This window comes from Gorilla gorilla, chromosome 14 (genome assembly GCF_029281585.2).
Source record: "Gorilla gorilla gorilla isolate KB3781 chromosome 14, NHGRI_mGorGor1-v2.1_pri, whole genome shotgun sequence".
Classification (NCBI taxonomy): Eukaryota; Metazoa; Chordata; class Mammalia; order Primates; family Hominidae; genus Gorilla; species Gorilla gorilla.
In genome coordinates this window covers 26,693,811-26,715,972 of record NC_073238.2, presented here as the reverse complement: position 1 = coordinate 26,715,972, position 22,162 = coordinate 26,693,811, and the positions used below count along the sequence as shown (strand labels likewise).

At 50.3% G+C, this 22,162-nt stretch overlaps 1 protein-coding gene and 1 non-coding gene across 2 annotated transcripts; one reads left to right on the top strand and one right to left on the bottom strand.

Moving 5' to 3' along the window:
• Positions 1-2,571: 2,571 nt before the first annotated feature.
• On the bottom strand, positions 2,572-2,723 carry LOC115931793 (5.8S ribosomal RNA). The gene has a single exon (XR_004068244.1). It is a non-coding gene; the product is annotated as a 5.8S ribosomal RNA (ribosomal RNA).
• A 6,634-nt stretch (positions 2,724-9,357) lies between these two features.
• Positions 9,358-10,075, top strand: LOC129526253 (cell division cycle protein 27 homolog). Its single transcript, XM_055359941.2, has one exon. It carries the CDS (start codon positions 9,394-9,396, stop codon positions 9,817-9,819), a length of 426 nt encoding a protein of 141 aa, XP_055215916.1. The 5' UTR covers positions 9,358-9,393; the 3' UTR covers positions 9,820-10,075.
• The last annotated feature ends 12,087 nt before the right edge of the window (positions 10,076-22,162 follow it).

Below are 22,162 nucleotides of genomic sequence, written 5' to 3'. Positions count from 1 at the left end.
AAACAGTTTCAGGGAAAGGGCATGCATTGCCTACGGTGATTCAGCAGCTTTGGCACAGAAACACAACACACTTAAGGTGATTCATCAGGTTTGGAGCAGAAACGCAATACAATCTCTGTTCTTTTTCCTCTCAGATCCAGAATTTGTTCACAATACGGAACTACTTATGTTTCTGATTCCTTATTTTTTCTTTCTAAATTTTGCCAGTATTGTCTAATGAAGATCCTATTCTATACCCTAAATATTTAAATTCGTTACCACTATTGTCTCTCTATAAGTAAAATTACTAGTTGCTATTATAAATGATTATTCAATCACTTTTCATTTTTGGGGGGTTCAGTACAAAGTTAGTAACAAATAAACACTATTGGCCTTGGCAATACAAGAGGAGTTCAGGTCCTCCAGGGCACGTCAGGAAAAGGCTAAATGACAGCTGTGCTGCGAGTGGACAAAATACAGCTCTCATACAGACTATTGAGTATTTGATGTTCTTCAACAATTTCATTAATCTGCAGTTTTTTCCTCTTTGAAGTGAAAGTCTGCTGTGACTTTCAAGTTTCTTTTGAAATAATTATAGATTCACAGGAAGTTGCAAAAGGTACAGGGATGTCTTAGGTACTCTTCACTAATTCCAGTGGTGACTTCCCACGTAGCAATAGAGCATTATCAAAACCTGGAAACTGACATAGGTACAATTCAGAAAGCTTACTCAGATCGCAACCGTTTTGTGTGCATTCATTTTTGTATGTGTGTATGCATGTGCGTGTGTTCTGTGCATTTTTATGTGGTGTAGATCTCTGTAACTACCACTTCCACAGTCAAGATACAGAACTGTAGCCTCACCACCAGGCTCCAACTTGTGATCTTTGCTGACACTCTGACACGTTTTCCTCCATCCCTTCCCCTTGGCAACCCCATAGCATGTTCTCCATCTTTACAATTTTATTTCAATAATTTATATAAATGTAATTGTACAAAATCATATTTTTAAATGGAAAAAACAAGTCACAGATAGTTTTATTAGAGCTGTAAAATAGTCTTTAACATTCATTTGTTTTATGTTCTATTTGTCTCAAAACAATGTGCTTTGTTCTTTCCCATACTTTCTGATATCAGGATAGGAAATCAATACCAAACAAAACATTTCCATTCATGTTTTTCCACAGCTTGGTTTTCACGGTTGTGGCCTAACATTTATTGTTCCATTTACTCTTTCTCTCTGTTTTCCATCACATAAAAGTAACTTTGTGTTCTTTATCTCTTCTAAGAAAACTTGGTAATGAGTCTTTAATGTGACACCTGGACCACCCTTGTTTTGATTTTGTGTTATGGGTGTTCTTTTGTGTGATCGTTCTCATGGAGAGTCCTTGTGAAGCTGGGCTTTTCCAGTGGTTTTTCAAAATGGAAATAGATATTTAACAAACCAAACACAAAATGACCTTGCTCCAGGAATGCATCATTTCTGAGAAAACACTACCTCTTCCAACTAGAGATTGTGAATATTACTCATATTATCCTTTATTCCCTTTTATTAAAACTGTACTTTTTTTTTACACATTTGTATAACTCGGGTAATGAAATGTGAAACTAAGTGATTGCCTACCAATTACAATTGGTGTTAACAATGCTACTGGGAGGCCACTCCTACAGTGGCTGCGCCAAGTTTAGGGACTTGCTAGCTTTGCTAAGTTACATGGGATTGCCTATGTACTAAATGGAGGTGGGGGACTGGTCCGAGGACGCAGTCTTGCTGCCCTGGCCCGACATGGAAGCTACAGACCGGGCCCCAGGCACTGCGCGGCCGAGAGCTGGAGGGGGGCGCACGATGGCGGACAACACCACAGCATCCAGCGAGTCACCGCCAGGGACACGCGAACCCCAGGACCGCGGCCACGAGCCCTGCCAGATGCGCCACGTGGCAGGCTTCCGTCCCCGGACACAACCGCGATGCACGCCGGGCAGGCAGGGGCGGGCGGGCTAGGAGGACTGTGCCTTGGAGGGGTGTTGGGGAGGAGGGGTGCTGGAGCGGCAGTGGGCGGCTTGCCAGGCAGCCACCAGGGCGGAGGCGAACCACGGCAACCGGGACACGCTCCCCCACCATCTCCCCGGCAGACCTTTCCTACTTGCCTTCCTGCCCCCACCAACAAACCCACACTACCCACGATGCGTGATGAAGACGGCACGGGACCTTCCACCCTGCCAGGGCCAACGAACCCTGCACCACGAGCTGCGTGAGGTGCGAGGGAGCCCCGGAGGGAGGAACCCGGACCGCGGTGGTGGCCACGGGAACTCGGCCCCAGCCGGCTCTCTTCCCTCTCTGTTTTCGCGGGTGGCAGCGCCGCCCTCTCTCGCTTCCTCACAGCTGGGAGCCCCCCTTCCCCATGCCACCCAATGCGTGACCACACAGGGCCTGCGGGGGGAGGGAGAAGGGGCGGGCATGGCGGCAGAGGAGGGCGGACGTCGCCAGTCTGCACTTGAGGGGACGGAGGGCCCCGGCAGGCCAAGCCAGGGAATCCCCAGCCGTGCACCCCGAGGAGCCCAGAGGCACCCCAGGGACTATTGATCGGCAAGCGACGCTCAGACAGGCATAGCCATGGGAGGAACTCGGGCCACAAGTGCATTCGAAGTATGGATGATCAATGTGTCCTGCAATTCACATTAGTTATCACAGCTAGCTGCGTTCTTCATCAACGCAGAAGCCCAGTGATCCACCGCTAAAAGTCATACAAGGTGGATTTGGCGAGGGCGCTCCCAACACCGGGAGGCCCTACTGGCACAACAGGTCCCCCAGAGGGTTTACCTCAGGCCGGCCATTCAGACAGCAAGGGGACCAGACTCCAGAGAGGGGTCGGAAGGTTTCACAACACAGGGAGGAGGTGCCGACCACGGGGGGGCGAACGCTGACAGTACCCCATGGGCGCCCTGGGATTCCCGCCCCCACAGCGCAGGGCACAGGCCGCATGCACGGCACGCACGTGATGGCACAACGGCCGCCGGTAAAGCCCCCAACGGCATCAGCGGCGACACGCAAGTGCGGCACGGCCCCAGCCGGCCTAGGGGATGGAGTCGGCGGGGGAGGCGAGAGAGGGGCGAGCCCCTCCCGAACGGACTCCCCCCCGGCCCACCGCACCCGACCCATGGGCAGACGGGCGACCCCCCAAGGGGTCCTTAAACCTCTGCGCCAGAACGCGCTAGGTACCTGGACGGCGGAGTCGGATGAGGAGGGGGGGACAGGCATCCGGCCCCCTACCCTCGAGATGCCCTAGCGGGAAGGCTGGGGAGAGCGAGCGGGCCAGGCTGGGCCTGGTGGCGCGGTGTGGCAGAGGCGAGGATAGTGGCAGCGGCAGCAATGGGAACCCGGCCGGCCCCAACGAGAGTCGGCGGGATGGGGCCGAGATGGCGGGACAGGGCGGGAGGACGGCTCCGGCAGGGAGGGCACCGAGACCCCCACCCCGCCGGGATGCTGAGAACCATCCCGGCCACTGACACACACGTGGGGGCCACAGCAGGGGGCCGCTCCCCGCTGCTTACCAGGCCAGCAAGCCATCCAGCCCGCCCCACGACAGGCACAAGCGGTTTCATCCCCGCACGCGTGTCTCTCTCTCCCCCCTCTCTCCTTCCCGAGTTCTCCGGCTCTCGGGGCAGGCGGGGCCGTGCAACATACAAAGGGCACGACTCTGCCCACGCACGCGCCGCACGGGGAACACAGTCCACCAAGGAGGAAGGACGCTGCGGCGACGCTGCGGCGCCGCCGCAGCTTTGCTCTTCTCCGTTAATAATCCCTCTGCAGGTTCACCTACCAAAACTTTGTTATGACTTTTACTTCCTCTAGATAGTCAAGTTCGACTGTCTTCTCAGCGCTCTGCCAGGGCAGTGGGCTGACCCGGCAGGGCCGATCCAAGGGCCTCACTAAACCATCCTATCAGTAGTAGCGAGGGGCAGTGTGTACCTAGGGCAGGGACTTCAGGCAAGCTTATGACCAGCACTTACTGGAAATTCCTCCCTCATGGGGAATAGCAATCTCCCATCCCCATCACGAATGGGGTTCAACAGGTTACCTGCCTCTGCCACGTAGGGTAGGCACACGCTGAGCCAGTCAGTGTAGCGCACGTGCAGCCCCGGACATCTAAGGGCATCACAGACCTGTTATTACTCAATTTCGGGTGGCTGAACGCCACTTGTCCCTCTAAGAAGTTGGGGGACCCCGACGCTCGGGGGTCGCATAACTAGTTAGCATGCCAGAGTCTCCTTGGTTATCGGAATTAACCAGACAAATCACTCCACCAACTAAGGCCATGCACCACCACCCATGGGACAGAGAAAGAGCTATCAATCTGTCAATCCTGTCCGTGTCTGGGCTGGGTGATTCTTCCCATGTTGAGTCAAATTAAGCCACAGGCTCCACTCCTGGTGGTCCCTTCCACCAATTCCTTTAAGTTTCAGCTTTGCAACCATACTCCCCCCGGAACCTAAAAACCCAAAGACTTTGGTTTCTTGGAAGCTGCTCAGCAGGTCATGGGAATAACGCCGCCACATCGCCAGTTGGCATCATTTATGGTCGGAACTATGACGGTATCTGATCGTCTTCGAACCTCCAACTTTCGTTCTTGATTATTGAAAACATTCTTGGCAAATGCTTTCACTGTGGTCCGAACTGCGCCGGTCCAATAATTTCAACTCTAGCGGCGCAATACGAATGCCCCCGCCCGTCCCTCTTAATCATGGCCTCAGTTCCGAAAACCAACAAAATAGAACCGCGGTCCTATTCCATTATTCCTAGCTGAGGTATCCAGGCGGCTCAGACCTGCTTTGAACACTCTAATTTTTTCAAAGTAAACACTTCGGGCCACGGGACAATCAGCTAAGAGCATCGAGGGGGCGCCAAGGGCAAGGGGCGGGGACGGGCAGTGGCTCGCCTCGTGGCGGACCTCCCGCCCGCTCCCAAGATCCAACTAGGAGCTTTTTAACTGCAGCAACTTTAATATACTCTATTGGAGCTGGAAATACCGCGGCTGCTGGCACTAGACTTGCCCTCCAATGGATCCTCGTTAAAGGATTTAAAGTGGACTCATTCCAATTACAGGACCTCGAAAGAGTCCTGTATTGTTATTTTTTGTCACTACCTCCTCGGGTCGGGAGTGGGTAATTTGCATGCCTGCTGCCTTCCTTGAATGTGGTAGCCATTTCTCAGGCTCCCTCTGCAGAATTGAACCCTGATTCCCTGTCACCCGTGGTCACCATGGTAGGCACAGCGACTACCATTGAAAGTTGATAGGGCAGACGTTCGAATGGGTCATCGCTGCCATGGGGGGCGTGCGATTAGCCCGAGGCTATCTAAAGTCACCAAAGCCGGTGGCACCCAACCGCCCAGCCAGGGCTGAAGAAGGTCTGACCGGGTTGGTTTTGATCTGATAAATGCACGCATCTTCCCCACGAAGGGGGTCAACGCCCTTCGGCATGTATTAGCTCTAGAATTACCACAGTTTTGCAAGTAGGAGAGGAGAGAGCGACCAAAAGAACTGTAACTGATTTAATGAGCCATTCGCAGTTTCACTCTACCCGTCCTGCGTACTTAGACATGTATGGTATAATCTTTGAGACAAGCATATGGTACTGGTAGGATCAACCAAGTAGGTAGAAAGCGGCCTCCGGGCCTCACGAGGATGAGCCCGGCGTCCCAGTCGCGAGGATGGGGCAGCAGGGCGGGTGACCAGGCGTGTGGGAGGGAGGGAGCAGCTCCAGGAGGTGGGAGGGGGGTGGTGGGGCGGCGAACCGGACATCTCATACACCCACACTACACAACATCCCCCGATGGGCTCACCACTCTCGACCCTTCGCGCCCACATGCAAGGAGGCAGACCGCCCGACCGGTGCGCGGCAGCTGCGAGGGACCAGCGGCCACTCGTGTGCGGCGGGCACGGGGCGGCCCCGACGTTTGGGCAGCGAACGAGAGGCGGACCGTGGTGCCCGGGGTCTCACCGCCAGCGGCCTTCAAGCACCAAGGCAGCCCCGCGCGGCACCTGGAGCAGCCAACTGGCCTTTGGTGGGCCCGCGGCTCCAACACTGCCACCGCCATCGCGGCCAGCGCCCGGAACCCTCTTCCCTGTGTTCGCTGCAGGCCGACCCCAAACCGTCCGGGTGTCCACCAGGCCCATGCGGGGAGCCGCCAACCTGGTCCTGAAGGCGCCCCCCCCGGGGACATGGACAATGAGCCAACCAGTGGCCGGTGGCGGTGCCACACAAGGCGGAGCCAAGTTTGGTCCCAGACGGGGCCACCACAGCCTAAGCCGGTGAGCCGCTTGGGGAGAGAGGATCCACGGGCGCGGATGGGGGCACAGACAGGCAAGGCCAGGGACCGCGAGGGCAAGGGCACCCAGGAGCCTGCAGAGGGGCGGCTCGGGGAGAAACCTCAGGCACAGCCGGGCCACCAGGAAAACACTGCCACGGGATCCCACCGCCACAGACACTAGGGAGGTCCCCTGGCCCCCCGCCTAGGACTCCGGAGGGCCCTCGGCACCGACCGAGACCCGCCTCACGAGCCCGGGTCCCACCATCCGGACCCAGAAGTGACCTCAGCCACAAACCCAACTCCAGGGCCACGTTGCTCGTTTCTCTTCTATCCTCCAACCCGGTCAAGCTCCGGGAAACCGGCACGCCCCCCACTTGGGACACTTCCCATGGCCAGGCGGCCCAATGCGTTGCCACGCAAACGCGGTGGTCGGCACCGGTCGCTGCTCCTCAGGGGAGCGGTTGGAGAGCTGGCTCGCAGCGGAGCGGGTCACGCGCCGGACGGAACGCCAGGCACAACCACCCCTCGCGCAGCCTCCCAACCGCTAGGACGCCGGCCTGGCCAGGCGGGATCCTCCCCCGACTCGGAAGGGGGAGGTGCGGGCCACAGAGTAGGCGACGAACCGCCCTCCGTCCCCACCGCTGAGGCCAGGGGAACCCTCGCTGTCCCCACCTCACCCCGTCGAGGGGGAAGCAGAGGAGGGTCCTCTGTAAGCGAGTCACTACGCAGAGAGAGGCGGCAGGCAGGGGAATCTGGTACCCCAAAGGCACACCTTTCTGATCGCTAGAGAAGGCTTTCGCACCGAGGGTGATTCACACCCTCCACCCGCCAATCGCCCCTTGTCGGGCCTGCAGAGGCGCTCAGGGACACCTGGGGAAGGGAGGGGTCCCACGGTACCAGGAAAAATCTGCGTGCGGCATCTTTGAGACTTTGCGGTCTGGGCGGGGGGCTTGGCCGCTGTGCGTGGGTTCAATCCCCCAAGTGCCCCTCCGTCCACCCAACTCCTTCCTCCCAAGCAAAGCACCTCCAAGTAAACCCACACAAAACCTGTCGGAGGCAGAACCGTAGCCCCTCGGCGGCCAGCCGGCACACGCGTCACCTGCCCTAGCCCACCGCGGTCACTCACACGGCTTGCGCGCACCCGCCAGAGGGGAGCACGGGACCTGCGCTTGCCAGACCAGGTGGCGCCCTTCCCCGCGTGAGAGGGGTGCGTCTCACTCAACCGCCTCGACCCCCACACCAACGAGCTCCCTCAGGACCCACTCGCGGATATCGCGGTGGTGAACGGAGGAGGGGGAGCTGGGGGTGAGAACCACACACCACCGCTCGGCCTCTGGCACCTGAGTGACAAGCTGGTGGGGGAAGGGGGGGAGCTGGGCGTGGTACGCTCACGCCTGTCATCCCTGCACTTTGGGAGGTGAGGGAAGATGGATCCCTCGATCCAAGCCTTGGCAACATGGTGAAACCTCGTCTCTAAAAAAATACAAAAACTAACTGGTTTCATAACCTGGACTCAAAGTTAATAAATAGATAAATAGGCCGGTCGCGGTGGCTCACGCCTGTAATCCCAGCACTTTGGGAGGCCGAGGCAGGCAGATCACGGGGGTCAGGAGATCCAGACCATCCTGGCTACCACAGTGAAACCCCGTCTCTACTCAAAATACAAAAAATTAGCCAGGCGCGGTGGTGGGTGCCTATAGTCCCAGCTACTTGGGAGGCTGAGACAAGAGAATGGTGTGAACCCGGGAGGCAGAGCTTGCAGTGAGCCGACATCACGCCACTGCACTCCAGTCTGGGCAACAGAGCGAGACTCCTCTCAAAAAATAATAATAATAATAAATAGATTAAAATAGAAAATTTAAAAAAAGCATAGCTGGCTGGGTGCAATTGCTCACGCCTGTCATCCCAGCACTTTGGGAGGCCGAGGTGGGCAGATCACCTGAGGTGGCCAGTTCGAGATCCACCTGACCCACATAGAGAAATGCCATCTTTACTAACAATACAAAATCAGCCGGGTGTGGTGACACATGCCTGTAATCCCAGCTACTCAGGAGGCTGAGGCAGGAGAATCGCTTGAACACGGGAGGTGGAGGTTGCGGTGAGCCAAGATGTTGCCATTGCACTCCAGTGTGGGCAACAAGAGTGAAACTCCGTCCAAAAAAAAAAAAATTAAGCCCTGTATTCTGTTATTTTTACTTCCTACCCTGAGAAGAACATAATACAACTGTTGTCTGTCTGCCTGCCTGCCTGCCTGCCTGCCTGTGACAGGGACTCACTCTGTCTTTCACCCAGACTGGAGTGCAGTGACACCATTATGGCTCACTCACTGCAGCCTCAACCTCCCCAGGGTTAGGCGATTCCTCAAGGGATCCTATGGCCTCGGCCTCCCAAACTGTTGGGGTTACAGGCGTGAGCCACCATCACCCGGCCTGAGTTAATACATCTGGTCTCACTACGTCTTAACCACACACCCATGAAGAACTCAAGTCAAGAGAGAGTCGGTAAAAGACTCTCAGCATTCTCTCCTGAAAGCAGTGAGGTGGATGGCGGCTGTGTGTCCCGAGCTCCTGTGGTTGCAGGTGACCACGTGTAGAGGACAGATTTCCAATGTTTCCAGAGAGGCGCGAGCTGCAGTCATTCGGGGCATCCGAGCACGAGATGGGGTTTCTGACAGCGACTTAAGGGCCAGGAAGGGCCAGAATCTGCCAAGGCCCATGTCCCAGGGTGGGGTCGATGGAACCCAAGGTAGAGGGAGTTGGCGGTCCTCACGGAGAGAGCTCCAGCCCTTGGCCCCACTGTGCAGACCGAATCAGAAAGAAGAGAGTCCTTCATCCTACATGCCACATACCTCCACTGAACTTGGGAGCAAATCTGTTTTCCAAACATGAGGTGACTCTCACTTTGCAATGGATCACAAGGGGCTGGGCTTTCCAGAGTCTGCAGGGTAAAGAAGTCATTCTGGCTCGGCCTCCCCCATCCCCTGGTAACTGGTGAGTTTAAATGAGCCGAGGCTGGCTGGGCCAGAGCTCCTACGGGGGGGAGGGGTGTGGGCAGGGTGGGGGGGGTGCCTGAGGCACTGCAGAAAGTGGGTCTGAGCCTCGAGGATGACGGTGCTGCAGGAACCCGTCCAGGCTGCTATATGGCAAGCACTAAACCACTATGCTTACCGAGATGGGGTTTTCCTCGCAGAACACCTTTATGCAGAAGTACACTCAGAAGAAGCCATGTTTTTACTGGCGACCTGTTCTTACCGCCCAGGAAAGGCCTATAAAGCATATAGACTCTTGAAAGGACACAGTTGTCCTACACCGCAATGCAAATACCTGCTTGCAAAATGTTGTGTTGATCTCAGCAAGCTTGCAGAAGGGGAACAAATCTTATCTGGTGGAGTGTTTAATAAGCAGAAAAGTCATGATGATATTGTTACTGAGTTTGGTGATTCAGCTTGCTTTCCCCTTCCATTGTTGGGACATGTATATTGCAAGACAGATCGGCTTGCCAAAGGATCAGAATGCTACCAAAAGTCTTAGTTTAAATCCTTTCCTCTGGTATCCCTTTGAATCATTATGTGAAATAGGTGAAAAGCCAGATCCTGACCAAACGTTTAAATTCACGTCTTTACAGAACTTTAGCAACTGTCTGCCCAACTCTTGCACAACACAAGTACCTAATCATAGTTTATGTCACAGACAGCCTGAGACCATTCTTACGGAAACACCCGAGGACACAACTGAATTAAACAGATTGAATTTAGAATCTTCCAATTCAAAGTATTCCTTGAATACAGATTCCCCAGTGTCTTCTATTGATTCAGCGTAATTTCACCTGATACTGTCCCACTGGGAACAGGAACTTCCATATTATCTAAACAGGTTCAAAATAAACCAAAAACTGGTCGAAGTTTATTAGGAGGACCAGGAGCTCTTAGTCCATTAACCCCAAGTTTTGGGATTTTGCCATTAGAAACCCCAAGTCCTGGAGATGGATCCTATTTACAAAACTACACTAATAAACCTTCTGAAATTAATGTGCCATCCACCGGAGCCCCTTCAAAAAAGTCTGCTGCCAGAATTGGCCAAACTGGAGAGAAGTCTGTCTTCTCACAGAGTGGAAATAGACGAGAGGTAACTCCAATTCTTGCACAAACAGAAAGTTCTGGTCCATAAATAAGTACAACACCTCAGGTATTGAGACCCACTATGACATCTCCCCCAAATGCACTGCCTCGAAGAAATTCAAGACTCTTTACTAGTGACAGTTCCCCAACCAAGGAGAATAGGAAGAAATTAAAAATGAAGTTTCCACCTAAAATCCCAAACAGAGAAACAAAAAGTAAAACTAATAAAGGAGGAATAACTCAACCTAACATAAATGATGGCCTGGAAATTACAAAATTGGACTCTTCCATTATTTCAGAAGGGAAAATATCCACAATCACACCTCAGATTCAGGCTTTTAATCATTAAAAACAGCAGCAGAAGGCTTGATTAGCCTTCTTCGTGAAAGGGGGAAAGGTTATTTAGCTTTGTGTTCATACCACTGCAAAGAAGCTATAAATATTTTGAGCCATCTACCTTCTCACCACTACAATACTGGTTAGGTACCGTGCCAAATTGGAAGGGCCTATTTTGAACTTTCAGAGTACATGAAAGCTGAAAGAATATTCTCAGAGGTTAGAAGGATTGAGAATTATAGAGTCGAAGGCATGGAAATCTACTCTACAACATTTTGGCATCTTCAAAAAGATGTTGCTCTTTCAGTTCTGTCAAAAGACTTAACAGATGTGGACAAAAATTCGCCAGAGGCCTGGTGTGCTGCAGGGAACTGTTTCAGTCTGCAACGGGAACACGATATTGCAATTAAATTCTTCCAGAGATCTATCCAAGTAGATCCAAATTATGCTTATGCCTATACTCTATTAGGGTGAGAGTTTGTCTTAACTGAAGAATTGGACAAAGTATTAGCTTGTTTTTGAAATGCTATCAGAGTCAATCCTAGACATTGTAATGCACGGTAAGTGGTAATGAAGTGTAAAGACAAAGTCTTGTTGATGGTGGTGCTGGTAGTCACTAATTTTTCTTGTTAGATAGCTCTTTATTGTCATGAATTTGGTTACTAATACTTGGGGATGGTACATACTAGTCAATAACTTCAAACTAACATGTTTTCTTACGAAATGTATGTCTTTAACAAACTCTTCAGTAAACTAATGATAATAGAATACCAGATCCTTATACTCAACAGTTTCAGTCTTCTACCACACTTTTGCAGACACTGTAGTTGTATTTTGTTTGTTTGTTTGCTTGTTTAGTTTTGTTACTTGATTTATTACTTTTTATTCGAACTCAGAAATGGTGATTGGGACAAAAAGTGCTTGGGAAATTGGAAAGGAAAAGCATAATTCACTTATTGGATAATAGGAAAAAACACTGAAAAAATTCACTAGTTGCTGCTTTTTGACAATGTTCCAGTTTATTGAGTTACTATTAAGAACTTAGTATACCCTTTTATTTAGCAGTATCTCTGTTTTCCTTTTTTTACTTGTGTATAAGTAGACACATAGGAAATTACTATCCAGTTCATATTGTTATCAACTGAATAACATACGAAAAAATTTGGTCCTACATCTGCCTCAACACCATACTTACTGTTGACATTTATTGTATTTTTCTGGACTGACTTAAAAGTTTAAATATCAAGAGAAGGCCAGGCATGGTGGTTCATGCCTCTCATCCCAGCACTTTGGGAGGCCGAGGTGGGTGGATCACAAGGTCAAGAGATCGAGACCATCCTGTCCAACATGGTGAAACCCCGTCTCTATTAAAAGTATAAAAATTAGCTGGCCATGGTGGCAGGCGCCTATAGTCCCAGCTACTCAGGAGGCTGAGGCAGGAGAATCGCTTGAACCTGGGAAGTGGAGGTTGCAGTGAGCCAAGATTATGCCATTGCACTCCAGCCTGGGCGACAGAGTGAAACGTTGTCTCAAGAAGAAAATTAAATAAATAAATAAATAAATAAATAAATAAATAAATAAATATCAAGAGAAAGTATAATTCTGAAGTCATAACTCTGTGGAAGCTTTTTTGTCAGATACGGTTATCTTTGGGGTTAATTACTATAGCAGTTGAGTTTTAACACTTGATTTGCTTCTAAATCTGAAGCATTATATTGCTAAAACATTTTTTGATTTGTGAATATGTTGTTTAATTGATTATATCTCATTTTGCAGTAGTAGTTGCAGTGCCTGAAAGATTGCCAAAAAATAGCGCTAGCTTTTGCTGACAAATGTAACAATCAACTTACCAATACTGCCTTCTCTTCTGATAGCTATGTTCTCCATAATACTTTAAGAACTCAGTTCTTCATAAGACTTGTGTTTTTTTGCTTTTTTCCCAAGTCTGTTTGATCCTTGTGTTGTTCTTTTTTAAAAGTGTATTGTCTGTTCAGCTATTACGCAGGAGTCGCATTCTTAAAAACCTTAACCATATCAAAAATTGTGTTTAAAGGAGGATTATTCAGATTGGCAAGCTTTTACTAGGAAGAGTTTAAATGCTGACGTATTTAGGTAACTCTAAATACTGAGCAACTTTATTCTAACTACAAAATAGATAGCTTTTCTTTTGTTTTCACTTTCACTATCAGCACTGTATTTAATACGTTTTCTTCATCTATAACACAATTATAATGATATATAAAGCCACTCAAATAAAGCAGATATATTGTGCTTTAAAAAAAAAGAAATAAAAAAAGAAGTCATTATGTGGCACACAATGAGGTGTGACTCGAATCTAGAATCTCCAGTGAAAACCAATGAAACAGGGTCAAACCCCGTGTGTACTAAAAATTAAAAAATGAGCCAGGCGTGGTGGTGCTGAGGCAGGAGAATCTCTCAAACCCAGGAGGCAGAGGTTGCAGTGAGTTGAGATAACGCCACTGTACTCCAGCAGTGGGGGACAGAGCAAGACTCCATCTCAGAAACAAACAAACACACAAAGCCAATAAAGGTGTTTCCCTCAAACTGTCAGGCTCAGGTCTCTTGACAGGATACATCCAGCACCCAGGGAAACGTCGAGGGGTGGGGTGGAATCTATTTTGTGGCCTCAAGGAAGGGTTTGAGAGATAGTCCTGCAAACATGACGGCCTAAGGAAGCCCCTCCGCCCAAGAAGCGATATTCATTTGTATACTGTAGCCTCCCATGAGGGAGAATGGGGCTCTCTACAGACCCCCCAACCCCCACCCCACCCCACCACTCTGCCTCGTGAAATGAGCTCTCGCTCCGTCAGGCTCTATTCACGCCGTGTGGTTTTGTAACCTCCAGTGTGTGTGCGTGGGTTCTGGGGTGGGGTGGGGGCAGCTGTGGACAGAGGAGGGGATAAAGCGGCAGTGTTGCATGGGTTCCTGGGATGTAGGACGTGAGTGGGGTGGACAGAGCCTAGTTAACTCATCGCCTGTCTGGACGTCTCCCCTCCTGGTCCCCTCTCTGACTTACGCTCCACATCTTCGCAGTTCAGTGGCGACCTTGTGGGTGGAAGTCTCCATCCCTTTCTACTTTAGCCGATGAAGGCCGGGCTCCCAAGAGTCTCCCCGGAGTCGGGGCCTTGGGCAGGCTCACAAGGATGCTGACGGTGACTGTTGGTGATGGTGATGTACGTTGGAGGCCTCGGGCCAATGCAGAGGTATCCATTTGACCTCGGTGGGACAGGTCAGCTTTGCGGAGTCCCGTGCATCTTTCCAGAGACTCATCCAGCGCTAGCAAGCGTGGTCCCGAGGATCCCAGCTCCCAGCAGAGGCACTTTTGTTCACACAGAATCCTGGGCAGGAAAGTTCTCAGCAGGTTTAGGCCTCCTAGCCAAAAAGTCAAAGCCACTTCTGGGATTTTTTTTCAAAGAATCAGTGATTCCACAAGGGGCCATGGGTAGTTGTGGAAATGGAGAGACATGTTTGCAGATACATATTTGAGACAGAACGGACAGGGCTCGGTCACAGTTCATGTAGAACACAAGCAGACGCACATTGAGAAAATCCTCCTAGCATCCTAGGTGAACAGAAGTATGATTTTTTGAGACAGTCGAGGGAGACACAACCCCAGATTTTAGGGTTCGGTCTTTATTAATATGTAGTATCTATGAGGTATCCAAGTCCAGAAATCAACTCGCCAGTTCTGTACAGCATTCTGTAGGGAGATCAAACCTGGGATGTCTAAAGTTAAGAATTCAGGCCGTGGTAATGGATTAGATTAGATGTACTTGAACTTGTTTTGCAAAGAAAGAGAGGGCAGGAGATAGCGAGAGCCAGAGAGTGGGTGAGAGAGAGAGAGAGAGAGAGACAAAGACAGAGACAGAGAGAGACAGACAGTGAGACACAAAGATACACAAAGAGAGAAAGACAGAAAGAGAGAGAGACAGACAGAGAAAGACAGAGATTGACAGAGACAGAGAGAAACAGAAAGAGACAAAGACAGAAAGAGAGAGAGACAGACAGAGACAGACAGACAGGCAGACAGACAGGCAGAGAAAGAGAGTAAGACAGAAGGCAGACACACACACACAGAGAGAGAGAGACAGAGACAGATGGACAGACAGAGAGAAAGAGAGAGACAGACAGAGAGAAAGAGACAGAGAGAGAAAGACAGAGACAGACAGAGGGAGACAGAGAGAGAAACAGACAAGGAGAGAGAGAGACAGACAGGCAGAGAAAGACAGTAAGACAGAAGACAGACACAGAGAGAGACAGGCAGAGAGAGACAGACTGTTATGCCTAGACCGTTAGTTCCTTAAAGAAGACCACCAGAGTCCAGAGTTAAAGCCAAGCGGCAAGGATCTTTACTACAAGTTCGAACCTGGTCCTTCCATTCCACAGCATACAAGAGGGCCCTGAACAATGCGAGTGTTTGCTTTTTATAGCCTGAAAGTTACAGGGGAACAAAGGAATTCTTTTGGTTCCTGCTCTTTCAGTAAAACTTTGAACGGCTGTCTCCTTATCGGAGACTTTCCTGGTGGTGTTTGTACTGGGCTCAGGAAGTTTGAGAGATATATGGCGATATGTGGTGGGATGGGAGGATGGGATGTGTTTGTACTGGGCTTGTTTGTTTTGAGCCCAGGGCTGAGGAATGTGCCCGGCTCCTTTCATTCCCCCCCTTTCTTTTCAGGTATTTTTAGAGCCAATCTTGGGTCTTATAAGTCTGATTCTGTTTCAGCGTTTACAGGTTGGTATTGGGCTCTGAGGACTATGAGTTGTACAGTGTCAAACTTTTCTTTAATGAACCGCAAAATTCTGTTAACAACACAAGGTCCTACGGTAAGCAGAAATAGTAGACTTAGCAGGGGTCTAAGGAAGGGGGCTAACAGAGAAAACATAGATGAGTTCCACCATTGGTCTGCAGCTGAAGCAAATTGCCGTGTTCTTACTTCTGTGCTTAACTTGAGTAACTGTTGGACCTGGTCTTCCACAAGCCTTGATTCATTTATGTAGAAACAACAGTCTTCTTTTAGAAACATACACGTACTTCTTTTTTCAGCAGTGAGTAGGTCTTAGGCCCTCCGGTTCTGCAAGGTTACCTGTGCTAGGGACGTGAGCTGCCACTGGAGGGAGGCAAGGGACTTAGCTGACTCTTCCATAGCAACGGCAAATTGTTGGTACTGCTTGTTACTTTCTATGAGGGTGTGACTTAGGGCTCCTCCAGCCAGTCTGGCCGCCATGAAGGATGCGGTGAGGGAGATTCCTGCAATGAGGGGGAGAAATATGGCTTGTGCAGGTCTTGGTCTAGGGTCTGAGTGAATAACAGCACTAGTCCAGTTACTGGTATACTTTAGGAACTCGCCGGCAGTAAGTAGAGTTAACTGGGGAACTAAGGTGACAGGAAGACACAGTAGGTTGGTAACAGAGGGGCTTGATAGGTTTTTAGATAGTGTTCTATTACACCAGAAGAATATGCCTGACAGAGCCTTTAAGGTGATATTAGGGGGCATTGCAGTGATGCTGCAGAGGCTGGAATTAGTTCGTGAGAAACAGTAGGGAAACTTTTCTTGACTGGGGTTTAGGTATAGTGGCACGTTAGGGATGGGGCATATGAGAGGTTTCGGTGGTTGTTAGCTTGGGCAGAGGTGGAGGATCCTTATGGCAGGGGGACAGCTGTTAGCGGTGGACGCCTTAGAGTGGCACACAGAAAGCAGCCAGACAGGCTGTGAAGTCTTGTAAGGTTAGCAAGTTCTAATCTTTCTTGCAATAATTTTAACCAGGAAAAAGGACGTAAATCTTGTGTCAGGCGGTTTTCTTGTTGCTGGATATTTCTATGGACTAGGGGCCATACCTGCACTAGACCTTGCCACAGATAGAGGTGACTGCTAGGCCATATGGAGGCAGAGGAGTAGTATACAGCCTTGTGTTGAGGCGTGGTTCAGTGGGAGTTCCAGGGGTCTCTAACTATCTATGTATATGAAAGGTCTTTATCTTGTCTGCGATGGAAGGGCCATCTGGGATCTATCTGTTCTTTTTCACCTCACTATTGGTATTTATGGATGTTACAATAGTTATAAGGGCAGCTGGCACTTTGGTGCCACTAATAGTGCTTACAATTGTATTTAGTCTGATCATACTCGAAGCATATTATTGGTGCCACTGGTTTGGCTATTGGGAAATCAGTAAAATTTAGTAAAATTGGGCTATTGCACCTTGAGGAGGGGCAATCTGCACTGGCCACTAATTTCCTGGGCTTATGAGGTTGCCTAGGGTGGGTTTGGTTTTCATAAAGCCAGAATCTCCAGACAAAGGGATTAGGAGCTGGCTTTATGTTTTCTCCAGCGGCGACTAGGGCAACTAATGTTAGAGTTAGACTACTTAACTGCATGTTTGCAGCGAGCTATGCTGCCGGCGCAGGGTGAGTTTTAAGGGGTTGTTCTTAGCTCTGTCCACAGTCCACGTCTCCGGTGCTTCAGCCACCGCCGTGATTGGCCCTAGAAGGTCGGATGTTGGGTCCACTGGCTTGACGTGGGTGTAGTGGATCCACGATGCAATGCCTTCTACATTCAGGGCGGTGGGTGTGGTCAGGAGTACTTGGAGTGGTCCTTTCTACCTGGGCTCTAGGGTCTTTTGTTGGTGTCACTTAACTAGGACCTAGTCTCCTGGCTGGTACGGATGTGGTGTCGGTGGGGGACTGGTCTTATATAGCTCTTTCAGCTTGGGCCACATTTCTTGGTGAATTTTCTGTGAGGCTTGCAGGGAAAATAAGAATTCAGAGACATTTTCTGTTTCAGACTTAAGCAGATCATCTTTTAAGCTAGGAACTAGCGGTGGAGGTCTGCCATACATGATTTCGTAAGGGGTAACGCCTAGTTTGTAAGGGGTATTACGGGCCTGGAACAGAGCATAGGGGAGAAGGACTACTTAATTAGTGCCAGTCTTTATAGTCAATTTAGTTAAGGTCTCTTTTAAGGTCCGATTCATCTTTTCTACCTGTCCTGAACTCTGGGGCTTGTAAGCGCAATGTAGTTTCTAATTTGCCTTAAGGATGGAAGCCAAATCTTGACTTACTTTAGCGACGAAAGCGGGCCTATTATCTGACCTTATCTGGACGGGGAAGCCATACCTGGGAAGGATATCTTCCAGAATTTTCTTTGCTACGACTTGAGCAGTTTCTTTTTTGGTTGGGAATGCTTCAGTCCACCTTGAAAAAGTATCTACAAAGGCAAGTAAGTACCGGTACCTGTACTTTCCTGGCTTTATTTCAGTAAAATCTACTTCTCAGTAGATACTGGGCCTGGTTCTTCTAAGCCTTGTTCCTGTTGCAGCTTGAGATTGGGGGTATGCGTTGTTAAGCTGGCAGACTTTGCAACTTGTCACGATACTGCTGGCCGTCTCAGCTATGTGTCTGATTTTGAGCTTGGAGCGTCTGATCAGGTCTTTCATCCGCCGGGCCTCCAGGTGGGTGGTTCGGTGGATGTGTTCTAACACTTGTTGTCTTAATTTTTCTGGTAGGATGGTTTGGTCATTAGTGTCAGTCCACCACTTATTCTGGATTTGTTTCAGGGGAAGTTTGTCAATATACTGGAGATCTTGTTCTGAATATTCAGGGAAATATGGCAAGTCCTGAGGGCCCGGGTCAGGGAGCTGGAGTGCAAGGAGTTGGCTGGGAGGCTTCGCCACATTCCTTGCAGTTTGGTCTGCCAGAAAGTTGCCTTGAGCAGTTGGAATAGTTAGTTTCTGATGCCTTGGGCAATGTACAATGGCTAATTTTTCTGGCCCCCATAGGGGTGTTAGCAGGGCTAGGATCTCTTGCTTGTTTCTTATCATTTTTCCTTCAGCCGTCAGTAACCTTCGCTCCTTGTAAATGGTCTCATGTATATGCGCCGTTGCAAAAGCATATCGGCTGTCTGTATATACTGTCAGCTTTTTCCTTGCCTTTAAGGTAAGAGCTTGGGTGAGCACTATCAGTTCGGCCTTCTGGGCCGATGTCCACGGGGGCAGGGGTTCCGCCCAGATTACCTCAGCCTCTGAAGTTACTGCCACTCCAGCGTACTTCTGGCCTTGATGCATGAAGCTGCCTCTTATCAGTGAACCAGACGAGGTCGGCGTCAGGAAGTGGGCGGTCCTGCAGGTCTTTGCTTAGATTATCATGCCGGGGGGGCCGCCTAGGTTGGGTGTACTCTGGCTGTAGATGCTTTTTCTGTACCACTGCTGCCAGGACTTTGGTCATTTTTTCAGTGGCCTTAAATTGCTTTTCCTCTGGAGTATCTCTGTTATTGTAAACCTGCTGGGCTATCTGAAGGAGGTCCTGAATCCGCCTTCTTTCCAAGTCTTTTAATTTCTGGAGTTTTCTTTTAATATCTGGGGCTGCCTGATTTACGAAAGACATTACAACAGCTGCCTGACTTCCTGGAGCCTCTGGATCTATGGGGGTGTACTGTCTAAAAGCTTCTATTAATCTTTCTAAGTAGGTAGCTGGGCTCTCTGTCTTCTTCTGCAGAATAGAATATACTTTAGCCAAATTAGTGGGCTTGAGAGCAGCTGCCCGGAGACCTGCCATTAGAGTCTGGCGATAAAGGTGTAGCTGTCCTTTACTTTCTGCCGTGTTGTAGTCTTACTCCGGCCTGGTCAGAGGAAAGGTTGCGTTTATGAGGTCGGGGTTGGCAGTCGGTTGACTGTCGTCCTTCGGGACTAGCTTTCTAGCTTCTATCTGTATTCTCTCTCGCTCTTCCATGGTGAACAAGATTTGGAGGAGCTGCTGACAATCATCCTAAGTGGGCTTGTGGGTGAACATGACACTATCCAGTAAAGCCAGTAAATCTTTGGGGTTGTCTGAAAACCGAGCACTCTGAGTCTTCCAGTTATACAGATCACTGGTGGAAAATGGCCAGTACTGGAGCCTGGGGATTCCTGTGTCATCTGGGGGTCCTATTTCCCGAAGGGGTAAAGCCACCGTGGAGTCAGGCAGCTGAGGGGGGCTAGTCCGCGAAGTGCGCCTTTGCGTCCACCCCGCCAGATTTTCAAAGTTACTTTCTTTTTCAGCGGGCCTGTGTGTGCCGGTCGCCTCCTTTCCGCCTGCTCCTTCCCACAGCTCAGCCAGGGGGGCTGGGGCCTGGGGCCCGGAGGGGTACGGAGGGGGTTCTGTGAACAGTGGGTCCCCACTGTCAGGTAGAACAGGATGGGGGGGGCAGTTGGTTGCTTGGATTTTAGTGGTCGAGCAACCCGTGCCTTACAGGGTTCAGAGGCTAATTGGAAAGAGGACAGCTAAGGAGGCAGGTTCTTAACAAGGTCCTGCCATATGAGGATATATGGGATTTGATCTAAGTGGCCTGCATGCCTAGGTAGGAAAATCTTGGACTTTACCTTAGTGATGACAGCAGGTCCTTTCGGGCGGCCACCTCACATCAAAGGCAGGCCACTCGGAGTGACACAGAGTAATTAGCTTTCCTTTCCTGATCTCTATACTAAGATCATGGCCCTTTGCTCCAACTTCCCTGAAATTACTCGTAAGGGGAGATAGAGGAGCGCTCTGGGTATTACTTATCCTGTAACAATCTGTAGTCTCTTCCTGTAAAGGAATGTGGGTTTGAATCCTTGTAAAGGAAATCTGATCTGACTTATTAATGACATCTAATCGCAGGCACACTTTGGCAGCCCTGGTCAGAGTTAGCTGCCTGGAACGCGGTCATGCTGGGGCAGCCTAGATCAGAGACAGCTGCTGCCCGCCAAACCGGGGCAGTTCAGATCGCAAGCACGCACCGGAAGCCCGGGTCAGAGTTAGCTGCCTGGACCGCGATCGCGCTGGGGCAGCCTAGATCAGAGACAGCTGCTGCCTGCCAAACCGGGGCAGTTCAGATCACAAGTGCGCACCGGAAGCCTGGGTCAGAGTTAGCTGCCTGGATCGCGGTCACGCTGGGGCAGCCTAGATCAGAGACAGCTGCTGCCCACCAAACTAGGGCAGTTCAGATCTCAAGCGCGCACCGGAAGCCTGGGTCAGAGTTAGCTGCCTGGATTGTGGTCACGCTGGGGCAGCCTAGATCAGAGACAGCTGCTGCCTGCCAAACCGGGGCAGTTCAGATCGCAAGTGCGCACTGGAAGCCTGGGTCAGAGTTAGCTGCCTGGACTGCGATCGCGCTGGGGCAGCCTAGATCAGAGACAGCTGCTGCCTGCCAAACCGGGGCAGTTCAGATCGCAATTTAGATCAGATGAGAGCCAGGGGACGTCTCCTACCAGTCTCCGCTGGCCGTCCTATAGCACGTCTGCCAGGACTGTGCCAGCTCCAGTTTCAGACCTCGCGAGTCACAGATTCGGATTCAGAACAGACACAGACAGACAAACGGAGACGAGCCAGCTCACCTATCAGTAGATCGATCCTAGCAGATCCATTGACTAGGGGTCTGGTGGGCTTGGGGAATCCCGGACAAGCCCCCAGATGTTATGCCCAGACCGTTAGTTCCTTAAAGAAGACCACCAGAGTCCAGAGTCAAAGCCAAGCGGGAAGGATCTTTACTACAAGTTCGAACCTGGTCCTTCCATTCCACAGCATACAAGAGGGCCCTGAACAATGCGAGTGTTTGCTTTTTATAGCCTGAAAGTTACAGGGGAACAAAGGAATTCTTTTGGTTCCTGCTCTTTCAGTAAAACTTTGAACGGCTGTCTCCTTATCGGAGACTTTCCTGGTGGTGTTTGTACTAGGCTCAGGAAGTTTGAGAGATATATGGCGATATATGGTGGGATAGGAGGATGGGATGTGTTTGTACTGTGTTTGTTTGTTTTGAGCCCGGGGCTGAAGAATGTGCCCGGCTCCTTTCAAGACAGAGAAACAGAGACAGAGAAACAGACAGGCGAAGAGAGAGAGAAAAAAACCAGACAGACAGGGAGAGAGAGAGAGACCTACAGACAGACAGACAGGCAGAGAGAGAAACAGAGACAGTGAGACAGAGAAAGAGAGATACAGACAGACAGACAAAGAGACAGACAGAGAAAGACAGAGACAGACAGAGAGAGACAGAGAGAAACAAAGAGAGAGAGACAGAGAAAGAGAGAGAGAGACAGACCAGCAGAGAAAGAGTAAGACAGAAGACAGACACAGTGAGAGAGACAAGCAGAGAGAGAGACACACAGAGACAGAGATACAAAGAGAAACAAAGAGAGAGACAGACAGAGAGACAGAGAAAGACAGAGATGGACAGAGAGAAAGAGAAAGAGAGAGAGACAGATACAGAGACAGAGAGAAACAGACAGACAGGGAGAGAGAGAGAGAGAGAAAGAGACAGATGGACAGGCAGAGAGAAAGAGAGACAGACAGGCAGAGAAAGGGAATAAGACAGAAGACAGACACAGTGAAAGAGACAGGCAGACAGAGAGCGAGAAATAGGCAGAGAGAGAGAGACAGAGAGAGAGAGTAGAAG